Source organism: Ornithorhynchus anatinus, chromosome 8 (genome assembly GCF_004115215.2).
Source record: "Ornithorhynchus anatinus isolate Pmale09 chromosome 8, mOrnAna1.pri.v4, whole genome shotgun sequence".
In the NCBI taxonomy this organism is placed as follows: Eukaryota; Metazoa; Chordata; class Mammalia; order Monotremata; family Ornithorhynchidae; genus Ornithorhynchus; species Ornithorhynchus anatinus.
In genome coordinates this window covers 22878823-22891660 of record NC_041735.1, presented here as the reverse complement: position 1 = coordinate 22891660, position 12838 = coordinate 22878823, and the positions used below count along the sequence as shown (strand labels likewise).

The 12838-nt window shown below is 55.2% G+C and overlaps 1 protein-coding gene across 4 annotated transcripts in view; it reads left to right on the top strand.

Annotated features, from left to right (window-relative positions):
* The window catches only part of PLCG1 (phospholipase C gamma 1), an 82491-nt gene that overhangs the window by 51125 nt on the left and 18528 nt on the right, over positions 1–12838 (top strand). For all 4 annotated transcript variants that reach the window (XM_029071023.2, XM_029071022.2, XM_029071019.2 and 1 more), the window contains exons 6-16: positions 2890–2974; positions 4133–4216; positions 4375–4409; positions 4801–4873; positions 5156–5257; positions 6497–6615; positions 7920–8005; positions 8449–8569; positions 9552–9720; positions 10208–10330; positions 11345–11446. In XM_029071023.2, coding sequence (XP_028926856.1) covers positions 2890–2974; positions 4133–4216; positions 4375–4409; positions 4801–4873; positions 5156–5257; positions 6497–6615; positions 7920–8005; positions 8449–8569; positions 9552–9720; positions 10208–10330; positions 11345–11446 — 1099 coding nt within the window. The remainder of the gene's footprint in view (positions 1–2889; positions 2975–4132; positions 4217–4374; positions 4410–4800; positions 4874–5155; positions 5258–6496; positions 6616–7919; positions 8006–8448; positions 8570–9551; positions 9721–10207; positions 10331–11344; positions 11447–12838) is intronic.

The window sequence follows — 12838 nt, the reverse complement described above, 5'->3', positions numbered from 1 at the left end:
GGATTTGAAGGGAGACGGGGTTTCAGGGAAGGGAAAGAAGAGGTTAGAGACAGGTGAGCTGAGAGGCAAGCAGAGGAAGAAGTTGAATGCAAAAGAAATAAAAAGCGTGAGCTGAGGTGTGATGGGAGAAGAGTCTGGAAAAGTAGGAGGGAGAAATCTGATGAGACACCTTAAAACCAGTTTTCAGGGTTTCTAATTGTTGTGGAGAGGTACAGACAGCCGCTGGAGGAGTTTGAGAAATGGGGGAAATGGGCACAGAACAACGTTTTAGAAAAATGATCTGGGCAGCAGTGAAGTATGACCTGGAGAAGGAAGAGGCTGGAGGCAGGGAGACCAGTGAGGAGGCTAAAATAGTAGAATTAGCAAGATCTGGGAAAGTATCCAGTTTTAAGCCATTAAAGGGCCCAAGGAGGTGGAAAATAGGAAGGAGAAAAGTCAGAAGGAACTAGTTAGGCCACCTGTAAAGGTAAGGCCGAGGAGAGACCGAATATGTGGGGCTAGTGACAGAGGACCTGTCGAGGGCAGGGGACCTGGGTTCCGATCCCCACTCTGCCACATGCCTGCTGTGTGATTTTAACTTCTCTGTACCTCAGTTTCTTCAACTGTATAATGGGGATGAAGTACCTATTCTCACTCCTACTTAGGCTGTGAGAATCATCTGGGACAGGGATTGTGTTCAACCTGATTAAATCATATCCACCCCTGAGCTTTAAAACAGTAGTCGACATATAATAAGCACTTAATGAACACCACTAAAAAAGGAGTTACTGCTCTCTGCCTCAGTTTCCTCATCTGTAATCATCTGTAAAATAGGGATTCAATGCTAGTTCTCCCTCCTGCTTAGACTGTGAGCCCTATGTGGGCCAAGGACTGTATCTGACCTGATTATCTTATATCTACCCCAGCACTTAATACATTGCTTGACACGTAGTAAGTGCTTAACAAATACCACAGTTATTATCAATCATTATTATTAAGGCAGAATTGGGTACAAGTTGCAATGTGGGAGATTTAGGGTAGATAAAGGGTAGGACTTCCTAACCAGGCACGTTGGTAAACGTAAGAAAGGGAAATGACTGATGGGGGGGAAGGATTGCCTCTCAGCTCTCCTGTCTCTGACCTCTTCTCAGCAAAAGGCCTTTAGAAGTAGGGCAGGATGGGCAACTCCCCACCAATCCCCTTCCTTGTACCCTGTTGATCACTTGGGGATTGCTGAAATTGCTGAAGTGTTGTCTCCTGACCACCACAGGGCATGGTAGACATGACTCCTTGCCCACGTGTTTCCCCCCAACCCCTCCACAATTGGGCACCATTGGGGGTGCTCTCATGGGAGGTGGGTTTCAGCTCCCAGCCCTTTTAGAAGCAGCATGGCCCAGGGGAGAGAGCCCGATCCTGGAAGTCAGTAGGTCATGGGTTCTAAGTCTATCTCCTCTACTTGTCTGTTGGGTGACCTTGGACAAGTCACTTCACTTCTCTGGGCCTCAGTTACCTCATCTGTCAAATGGGGATTGAGACTGTGAGCCCCATGAGGGACAGGGACTGTGTCAAACCCGATTTCCTTGTCTCTGCCACGACATTTAGTACAGTGCCCTGCACAAAGTAAGCACTTAACAAGTACCATAATTTGTTGTTGTTATTATTTTCACTTGGACAGGGAGGGGTGGGGGCATACCTGCCAGGCTGCACTGGCCCCTCCCTCCTTGCTAATGTGCCATCCGAAAGTACTCTCACCCCAGCCTTTCCGATTTTTGTCTTCTCCTCCCACCCCTCCTCCGTCATCTCCTCCCTGCCCCCAAAGTAGACAAACTTGCTGCGTTCTTCTTTTTAGCTGGAAATGATGATCTGATCATTTCGGGTTAGTTTCCTTATCAGCCCTGCCCTGCTACAACCCGCTCATAGGGCGCACCCTTCCCGACCGCTCCCCCCATGCCCCGGGGAGCCAGGAGGGTGGTTGATCTGCTCAGATTGATGTTCCTTCTGCTCCTTCCGGGAGTGTCACACCCTCACCCCCATTCCTGTGTGCCCTTGGGGGCAACGAGGTTGGAGAGGCTGGCGTCATGAAACCGGGGTGTTTTTGGTCTTGGGAGTAAGTCGGATCCTCCCCAGCTCCAAAGCTCTGCTGGTACCCGGAGCTCCTCTAGGGATGGAGGAAGCAACAGAGGCTTTTGGGGAAGGGGAAACAGCAGGAGCTCCCAGGGGTGTTTGGGGGAGAACAGCAGGGGTTCCCGAGGAGTGTGAGAGACTCCCAGAGTGTGAGGGACTCTCGGGGGAGGGGAGAGCAGCGGGGTGCTCCTGGGGAGCATTGAGGGCAGAGAACCAGGAAGGGCTAGGGTTAGGGGAAATAGAGTATAGGATTATATACACAGGTGCTGTGGAGCTGGAGTGAATATCAAAGTGCTTATAGGTACACAGCCAAGTTTATAGTGGGTGCAGAGGGTAGGCTGCTTAAAGTAAATGTGATTATTTTTTTTTTGAAAGGGTTTTGAAGGTGGAGAGAGCAATGTTCTGTCAGATATTAAGCGGGAGGGAGTCGATCGAGGTACAGTGAGTAGGTTGGTGGTAGAGGAACAATGTGAGCAGGCTGGGTTGGAGTAGGAAATAAGTGAGGTAAGGTGGCAGGGGGTAAAGTGATTTGAGGGCTTTAAAGCCATTGGTGAGGAGTTTCCATTTGATGCCGAGGTCGATGGGGAGCCATGGAGGTTCTTAGGAGTGGGAAAACACGAACTGAATGTTTTTTTAGAAAAATGATCCGGGCAGCAGAGTGAAATATGGCCCGGAGTCTGGCGAGACAGGAGGTTGGGAGGGGAGCAAGGAGGCAATGAAGTAGTCAAGGTCGGGGAGAGGATAAATGTTTGGCTCAGTGTAGTAGCAGTTTGCTTTCCTCCTTAGGATTTCCGCTAAGGACTTGAAAAACATGCTGTCCCAGGTCAACTACCGTGTCCCTAACATGCGGTTCCTGAGGGAGCGGCTGACGGTAAGCCAGCCCTCAGCCCCTCTGCCCAGTGCCCCTGTGGTCCGGCGTGGGTTCCTGGTCACCTCTTCAGTCCCTGCCAAGAGCTCTTGGGGAGCTGGACTGGCATAGTGGGATTCCCCACACAGAGGGATACCCCCAATAAAACAATCATTAGTATTTATTGAGCGTTTAAAGTGTGCCGAGCACCACACCGAGCACTTGTGTGAGTACAATTTATTTATATTAATGTTTGTCTCCACCTCTAGACTGTAAGCTCTGTGGGTAGGCAATGTGTCTGTTTATTGTCATATCGTATTCTCCCCAGTGCTTAGTACAGTGCTTTGCATGCAGTGAGTGCTCAATAAATATAATTTAATGAATGACTGAATACAATATAATAGTAGATACGATCCCTGCCTTCAACGAGCTTACCATCTACAGGAGGCTTACAGTCTATCTCCCTGCCTCTACCTACTGAGGTTGGAGAGGGTAGCTGGTTTGCTTGCTCGGGTGCCCTCCCCTAGCTGGCTCCAGTGGGTTCTTCTGTGAGGGTCCCAGAGTTCAGAATAGAGAGGAGGGGTCTGGTGTCAGTGCTGTGCTGCCCAGCTGTCCCAAGAGCCCTCATTCATTCATTCAATTGTATATATTGAGCTCTTACTCTGTGCAGAGCACTGTATTAAGCGGTTGGGGATCAATAAACAGACACATTCCTGTAAGCTCTAGACTGTAAGCCCTGTGTGCCCTTTCAGTCCTCTAAACACTAAGCTCATTGTGGACAGGGAGTATGTCTGGGTATTCTTATATTGTGTGCTCCCAAGTGCTTAATACAGTGCTCCCCACAAAGTAAGCGCTCAACAAATTTGCCTGACCAAGGCACGGAATGGTGGGTGGCAGCCCGATGCTGTCAGAAGAGCACCGTTCCTGACCTCTGTCTCCAGTTTGCCACTGCCCCCGCTGGGTGAGCTTGGGCAAGTCACTCACCCTCTCTGAGCCCCAGTTCCAAACGAGGAAACCGGGCCCCTGCTCCCTCCCAAGAACGTGAATAGAGGGCGCTGAGATCAGGGCGGGGAAGGGGATGATTATTCTGGGAGTCCGGTTTCCTGGTGGTCCCAGATGAGAGGAGGAGGGGCTGCATACGCCTGGGGTGGGGGTAAGCCCGGGTTGTGGGTGTTTCCCCAGGACCTGGAGCAACGCAATGGGGACATCACCTACGGACAGTTTGCTCAGCTGTACCGCACCCTGATGTACAGCGCTCAGAAAGCGGTAAGAGACGCCGAGGGGCCCACCGTGAGTAGGGGGATGAGCACCCGTGCGCACCGTCCTCTTCCCGCCCCTACCCCATCGGTCACTCCCCACCGGCTCTCGGTCATCACTCGGCCGTCGGTCACTCACAACCTCACCTGTCTCGATTTCCCCTTCAGATTGAGCACCCTCTCATCGAAGCCAAAATCATCAGGTAGCAACATATGGGCTTGTTTTTTGCTGCTGGGGTGGGTTGTAGGCTGAGTTTTTTTGTGGGGGGCGTGGGATGCCTTTTCTCCCTTCTGCCCTCCTCCTCCTCTCCTCCTGCCCCTCCATCTCCCAGGGAGCCATCAGGTCCTCCTGGGCAACCGACCCTCTTCTCCAGGCCAGGGCGCTGACCCAGGCACTGACTCGGATGTCTTCTGCAAAGCCATGGGCCCCCCTGCCTTCTCCCAGGCCCGGAGCAGAGGCGGGCCGGGCCGCTGGGGGAGGAGACAGTGGGTGTCAGAGCTGGAGTTGGCATGCATGGCAATGACCCGTGACCCTGGGAAGAGGTTCCTTCCGCCTCACCCTCTGAGCCCTGCCTCCTGGCTTCCTCTGCCCAGGACTGGGGAGCATCCCGAGCTCTGTAAGTTGTCGCTCCCAGAGTTCCAGCAGTTCCTCGAGGAACACCAGAAGGTGAGTTCCCCATGGGCCAGGGGGCACCTCTCTTGAGGGGGCCTAAGGAGGAAGAGTAGCCTGGGTCTTCTAGGGAGGGGGGGATCACCCGGAACTGGACCAGGGTGGAGGGAGCGAAGGGGGAGGGAGGGAGGGGAGCCAGCCTCGGGGATGGAGCTCTGGGAGGGCCAGACTCATTCTGCCCATCAGTTCCAATTGGGAAAATGCCTGCCTGAGCCGGTCCTTGGTGGCCCCGTGAGCTCACGGGCCATCGTTCTCTCCCCCCGCCGGGACCGCTGGTAGGAGCCCTGGGCCTCGGACAGGAGCCTGGTGCAGGAGTTCATGCTCAGCTTCCTCCGGGACCCCCTGCGGGAGATCGAGGAGCCGTACTTCTCGCTGGACGAGGTGAGCCAGGCGCCCCGTAGGGTCGGCCCACCCATCCGGCTCCGGCACACGGCTCCACGGTCCCTGAGCCGCTTGTTGGGCCGGAGCCCTGCTCCGCATCCACGCCGCCAGGCTGGGCACGACCCATTCTGACTCAGGATTGTGTGTGGGAAGCCAACTCAGTCCAGGCAGCCCAGTGTGATCCCTTACCCGGGCCGAGCAGAGTCCCACAGCCCATCTTCCCATTGGAGTCAGAGCCGGCTGGTGCTGGGAAAGGGGGGTCCGGGGGGCCTACCCCAAAAGCAGAGCTCATCCGGCCTCCTGCAGCGGGGGGTCAGAGTGGCTCCCCCCAGCCCTCCCACTCCAGGGAGACTGTCCCCTGCCAGCTCCTTTAGCCCCAGGTCCGTCCAGAATTACCATCCCTGGAACAACCAGGCCAGGCCAGGCCAGATCAGCCAAGCAGGCACCCAGACCATGGGGCCACGGGTTTGTCCTGCATGTAGTATGTCAGGGTCTGGACAGGGCTCCGTCTGAGGGCAGCCGTATAATTGAGAAGCTGCATGGCCTAGTGGACAGAGCCCGGACCTGGGAGTCAGAAGGACCAGGATTCTAATCCTGGCTCCACTGCTTGTCTGTTTGTGACCTTGGACAAGTCACTTCTGTACCTCAGTTATCTCATTTGTAAAATAGGGATTAAGATTGTGAGCCCCCATGTGTGACAGGAACTGTGTCCAACCTGATTACCTTGGTCTAAAGGTGCCCTCAGGTCTCTGGGTCCTGAGGTTTTGGCTACATGGTCTCAATGTCCAGAATGCATTTGCAGCTGGAAGGTGGCTGGGAATTAATCTCACACCCTCTCTGGAAATTATGCTTCCTGCTCTCCGCCGTCAGAGACCTGCTCCAAGGATACAGCCCTATTCCGGCCTATCCTCAGCTCCTTCCTGGCCTGTTCCCAACCTGTTTTTGGCCTCCCCCATGAAAATTAGCAGTCCAGTGTATTTCTAAACTCGCTGGCACGACCTGTTCAGGGAACAGCCTGGCACGACAGCTCCTCCAGAGCTCCGGGCACTGGCCTGACCCGGCCCGTCCGAGAGAGGGTGGCAGTGGGGGGCCATCTGGGAAGGACCTGCAGCCAAGACAGCTTCCTCCGGACGAACTGGAGGAAAGTGGAACCTCCTCCCCACCCCCGAGTCCAGGTTCAGTATGATTCCATTTTATTCCCTCTTTTCTCTTTCCCATCTCTCCACACACTTTGGGAAGTTTCTCACCTTCCTGTTCTCCAAAGAAAACAGCGTTTGGAACGCCCAACTCGACGCTGTGTGCCCAGAAAGTATGAACAATCCCCTGTCACAGTACTGGATCTCCTCATCACACAATACGTAAGGACCTAGAGATATCCCCCAACTACCCCTAGGCTCCCCCAAGCGAAGCTTGTGTAACTTAAAGCTCTCTATGTGAATATTTAGCATTTTCAGCATTGTTTCTGATTCCTTTGTCTGCTCTTGGTTCACCCCCATCTCTCCTATAGGTCCTGAGGAGAGGCCGGTGTTCCCATTCTCATTGGGTCAATGCACCTTGCCCGGGATGGCCCGACCCAGCAGCTGTTTGGCTGGTGGCCCCCGCATCTGGCTTGGGGCCTCCCTTGGCGAGATCTCTTTAACCTGCAGCTTCTGGGATGGGCAACCCATCAGTCAGCAGTGGCATGTAGTGAGCACTACTGTGTGCAAAGCTTGTACTGGGCCCTACTGCAGAAGCAAAACACCCATTCCTTGCCCTAGTGGCTGGAGCCCAGGCCGGGGATTCAGAAGGACTAGGGTTCTAATCCCAGCTCTGCCACTTGTCTGCTGTGTGATCTCGGGGAAGTCACTTCACTTCACGTGCCTCAGTTACCTCATCTGTTTAATGAGGATTAAGATTGTGAACTCCACGTGGGGCAGGGACTGTGTCCAACCTGATTACCTTGTATCTACCCCACACTTAGTACATTGCCTAGCACATAATAAGTGCTTAAAAAGTACCACGATTATTATTATCATTATTATTATCAATATTATCATTATTATTATAGGTGGGCTCTGATATGGGAAGACAGTCCAATGTGGGGAGACAGATGAGAATTACGAATAAATAATTGGAGCAGGAGAGAATGGGTGTTACCAGAGAGTAGCATGAATGTTAGTATGGAAGAGTAATAGGAGCAGTAGGATCTACTGACCTCCCGCTGGAGGCAGTGGTATACTGAGTGCTTGGGAAGTCCAAATCAGAGAAGAGAGATTTCTCCTTCCCTCAGGGAACTTCCTTCCACTCTGCTGATTACACAGTTGACTGTTCTTGTACGTGAGGGGAGCAGGAAGCGTCCGACGGCTTAGAGTGGATGTTACGGCCTTCCCCGGCTTGGGTGGATGGAATTGGTCAGGGAAGACTTCCTGGAGGAGTTGGGCTCTTAGCTGGGAGGGAGGGAGGCGGTCAGGCCTGGGAAAGAGCAGGAGTGAGAGGATGGAGATGGGAGAGTCACGAGCGAGGCCTTTTTGGGAGGCGCGAGGAGAATGAACCGTGGTGCAGTGGGTGGAAAGAGCTGGGGGGTAGGTTGGGGACTGCTCTCGAAGCCGCGGTGGAGTGGGACTGGATGGATGAGCAGACAGGCCATGGGTGGCCTCTGAGTGGCCCTGGCCTCATCTCCCAGGTACCTAACGGGCGACCAGTTCTCCAGTGAGTCGTCGCTAGAAGCCTATGCCCGCTGCCTGCGCATGGGCTGCCGCTGCATCGAGCGTGAGTGAGGGGCTCGAGCCCCCAGGGGGGCAGGGGAGGAGGGGTGTCCGTTCCCAGGGGCATGTTCCCGCCCCTGCCTACTCTGAGACCGCCAAAGCCCTCATGCGGTGAGTCCAAGTGGGTGGGTTTGGCTCCTGCCCTGGGTGGGGATTGAGGGGTGAGGGTGGCAAATGCGTGTGTTTTGGATGACAGCAGGCCCCTCCCTTTCTCCAGCCCACCATTGTCATGGCAGTCCGGCCCACCACCCAAGCACCAGGGTCCCCAAGGGGCGTCAGCCCAAGATGCCGGCCCCCTGGTCCAGGTTCCTCCCCTCTGTGACCCGCCATGGGGAAAGCCCCATTTCCCAGACCCCTCAGAGACCTGGAAGACCCCCGCAGGATCCCCTCTCCCTCCTGGAGCACCGTCACGACCCACAAGGGTTGCTGAAAGTCACTGCCTTTCAGTGGACTGCTGGGACGGGCCGGACGGCATGCCGGTCATCTACCACGGGCACACGCTGACCACCAAGATCAAGTTCTCTGACGTCCTGCACACCATCAAGGAGCACGCCTTCGTGACCTCGGAGTGAGCAGCGAGCCCTTGGCTAGCCCTCTGCCACCTCCCCGAGCCCACAGGGCCCCAGCCACCAGCCCATGGGGGCTAGAAGGGGAGGGGAATTGCCTCCCTCTGCCTCAGTTTCCCTGTTCAGTGGAGAAGGGGGTGGGACGCAGCCAGGAAGGGAGACGTCAGGGGCCCGGTGGGAGACAGGAGAATAGGAGAGGGGAAATGAGACCACTCCCCTGCTGCCCGATGGGGACAGACTGCCAGCTCTCTTGGCCCCTGGTCCCAGCTCTGTGTACTTGTCCAGGTCACCCATCCTCTGTTCCTCGGAGTCCTCACCTGGGGGAAGAGCACCGCCTGGCCCCGAGCCAGGGGGTTGTGTTCACTTAAGTTGTGAAACAAAATTCTCCAGAGCTGGACCATGTGGAGACAGGGTGGGATGTGATGTAGAAGAGGAAGACGAGGAGGCAGTAATGACAAAGAGGAGACGGGGTGGGGTGTGGAGGAGGAGGAGGCAGCAGTAATAATGAGGAGACAGGGATGAGGAGCTCCTCTTTGCCCCGGGCTCCAGCGGGCAGCCATTTCTGAGGAGATGCCAGAGGTGGGGCCTGGGCCCTCCCAGAGTCCCGTGTTGGGAGTGTCTGCCGTTGCCTCTCAGCTCTCCTCTCGTTTCCCCGTGGTCCCAAGGAGCCTACCCAAAGGACACTGAACCCCTCTTGGCTCTTTTTTGGGGGCTGGTTGTTGCCGAGGGGGAGGTGTCAGATCGGTGCCCCTTCTTCCATGGCTCGGGCAGTTTGGGTGCTATTGCTGCCTCCTAAGGCAAGGGATAGGTGAACTGCCTCGTGAGCTGCTGTTTTTTAGCCCCATTTTATGGGTGGGCAGAGTGAGGCGGGTGACGGCGAAGTGATTGGCTCAGGGCCTACAGCCAATGCCTGTCCCCTCCTCTCCCGACCCGGGTCTGCGGGCCCCCTTGGCTGGCTGACCACCCGCCAACCGGCCCCCGCAGGTATCCCGTGATCCTGTCGATCGAGGACCACTGTAGCATCGCCCAGCAGCGGAACATGGCTCACTACTTCAAGAAGGTGTTCGGGGACATGCTGCTCACCAAGCCGGTGGACGTCTCGGCTGACGGGCTGCCGGCCCCCAATCAGCTCAAGAGGAAGATTCTCATTAAGGTGCTGGGGGAAGTCAGGGGGCTGCTGGGGAGCGGCAGGTGGCTCCGAGAACCAGAGCTGGGGGTGTGGAGGTCATTTGGGAGAATGGAGGGCCGACAGACGGTCAATGGGCAAATGGAGAGTGTTCAGAGGGCAGGTGGAGAGAGGTTGGAGGGCAGACGGGTGGGTGAAGGGCAGGTAAATGGTCAGTGGGCAGGTGGAGAGTGGACAGAGCGTAGGGGGTGGATGTAGGGTAGGCAGGCGGTCAGTGGGCAGGTGGGGAGCAGATGGAGGGCAGTGGGAGGATGGAGGGAGGGCAGGTGGGCAGTGGAGGGCATGAGGAGAGTGAGCGGAGGGCAGATGGTCAGTGCATAGGTGGAGAGTGTATGGAGGGCAAACAGGTGGATGGGGGCGGGCAGATGGTCAGTGGTAGGTAGGTGGAAGGCAAGCGGACAGAGAGCGGGCCGGGCCGGGGGTGGCACTGACCGGCCGCCGGGCTGTGGTACAGCACAAGAAGCTGGCAGAGGGCAGCGCCTACGAGGAGGTGCCAACGTCAGCTATGTACTCGGAAAATGACATCAGCAACTCCATCAAGAACGGAATTCTCTACCTGGAGGACCCCATCAACCACGTGAGGCTCCGGCCCTGCCCGGCCCCAGCGAGGTGTCCGGGATGGTGGCGGGGTGGGGAGGTGGGGTGGGCGATGTCCCCTTTTGGGGTCCTGGGAGGGCTGGACCCCCTGTGGGAAGGAGCTGGGCTGGGCGGGTGTTTGGCGAAGGGGCTCTTAGCCAAACTGGAGCCTCATGAACAGCTGCCCCACCCAGTCAGGTGGTCAGTGGCATTTATTGAGAGCTTACCGTGTGCAGAGCACTGTACTAAGCTCTGGGGAGAGTACAGTGGAACAATGAACAGACGTTCCCTGCCCACAGTGAGCATGGGAGAATACAATAGAGTTGGTAAACATGTTCCCTCCGGACAGGGAGCCTCCAGTGTAGAGGTGCAGTGCCACAGTGTGGCTTCCCTTCCCATCCTAGGGTTGGGAGGGAAGGTCACTGCCTGTCAGGCCAGCACAAGGTACAGGAATGCAGTGGAGAAACTGGAGTGGAAGTCTCTTAGGTCTAAGCCCTGAGCACCGGCAGAAGCAGTGGGATGTCTCTAGGGGAGGGGGTCACCTTAGTTGTTCCCCTTTCCCACCCTTCGCCTACCGTAGGACCCCTGGCCTAATCCTGCCAGCACAGTGGGGGCTGGAGGAGGGGCGGGCAGGACACCCAGTGTCTGGAGTGCCCCAGCTGGGTGTTGAAAGGCAGCAGACTCTCTCCTCCGTCTCGCAGATGCTGCTCCCACTTGCCCAGCTCAGGCTCCTTGGACTAGGGGTCTCCCATGCCGGGATTTAAGGATCGGATGGCGGGTCCTGGGGACGAGAGCCGGGAGAATCGGGAGTTTTCTCTGGCCCTGGCTGTCCAGCCAGGCGGCAGATGTGTCTGACCCGATCTGTAGGGTCTGGGCCTTAGGCTCACGGTGCTCCGTGCTCCTGGCTGCTATTGAAGGATGGGTGGAGAGGAGAGGAGGAGGAAGGAAGAGGGGAGAAAGAGGGGGAATATCACATGCCTTAGGCTGACCCGGCCCCTCTTGATTCTCCCTCCAGGAATGGTACCCCCACTACTTTGTCCTGACCAGCAGCAAGATCTACTACTCAGAGGAGACCACCAATGACCAGGGGAATGAGGATGAGGAGGAACAGAAGGAGGTGAGGAGAGGGGCAGGGGACTCCCTGGCCCAATTCCCCCCATAGCCATCTTCCGACCCAGGCACGGGTCCCGACACGGGGAAGAGGAAACGATCGCGGGTCCTCAGCACCCTGCTAGGAAGGATGGAATTAGACCAGACCTCGAGGGGTTACCTAACCCAGAGTGGGCTGGTCCTAAGCCCCGGAGGTCTGGAGGTGATTTCCCCACTTCCTCGGCTCGCTGACCTTCAGTGAGCCCCTCGAGGAACAGGGACCGTGTTGAATTTCCACCTGTGTGCTCTCTCCCGGTGCTCAATACAGTGCTTGGCAATACAGTGCGTAATAGACAATTATTCCCCACCTTCAAACCCTTATTAAAGGCACATCTCCTACAAGAGGCCTTTCCTGTCTAAGTCCTCCTTTTCCTCCCCCTTCTGTGTCACCTTGACTTGCTACCTTTATTCATATCCTCTCCCAGCCCCAAAGCATTTCATATCTGTAATTTTATTTATATTAATGTCTGTCTCCCCCTCCTGACTGTAAGCTCGTTGTGGGCAGGGAATGTGTCTGTTGTATTATTACAGTGTACTCTCTCCAGCTCTTGGTACAGTGTCCCGCACAGAGTAAACGCTCAATAAATAGAATTAACTGATTAATAAATACTCTATTACTACAACCAGTGCCCCAGATCTTTAGAAAGCCTCTCTTGTCTAACCCCACATCCTCCAGCTGAATTTTCAAGCCCAGTGTATCTGGTCCTTTTCTTGCTCTACACCAACTCTCTCAGGGACCTCAACCAAACAATCAATCTATGGTAGTAATTGAGTGCTTGCTGTGTTCAGACCACTCTTCTAAGCACTTGGGAGAGTACAGTATAACAGTCGGTAGACACATTTCCTGCCCACAAAGAGTTTACAGCTTAGAGGGGGAGACAGATATGGATATAGAGAATTAATTTGAAGATAGGTACGTGGGTGCTGTGAGGTTCAGACTGGATTGCATTCTGCAGCTTGTCCGAATCATCTCTTCCTCAGAAATCCCCAATGGCTACCAATTTCTCTCTCAGTTAAGTGAAATTTTCTGGCCATTGGCTTCAAGCTCCCTCCTCCTTCCTTATCGGTCCTCTTCATACCCTATTCCCCAACCTGCACCCCACACTTCTTTTGTTTTAATGGCATTTTGTTCAATCAATTGTATTTATTATTAATAATAATAATAATAATGGTACTTGTTAAGTGCTTATTATGTGCCAAGCACTGTTCTAAGTGCTGGGATAGATACAAGATCTTCAGATTGAGAAGCAGCGTGGCTCACTGAGAAGCAGCGTGGCTCACTGGAAAGAGCACGGACTTTGGAGTCAGAGGTCATGGGTTCGAACCCTGGCTCTGCCACTTGCCAGCTGTGTGACTTTGG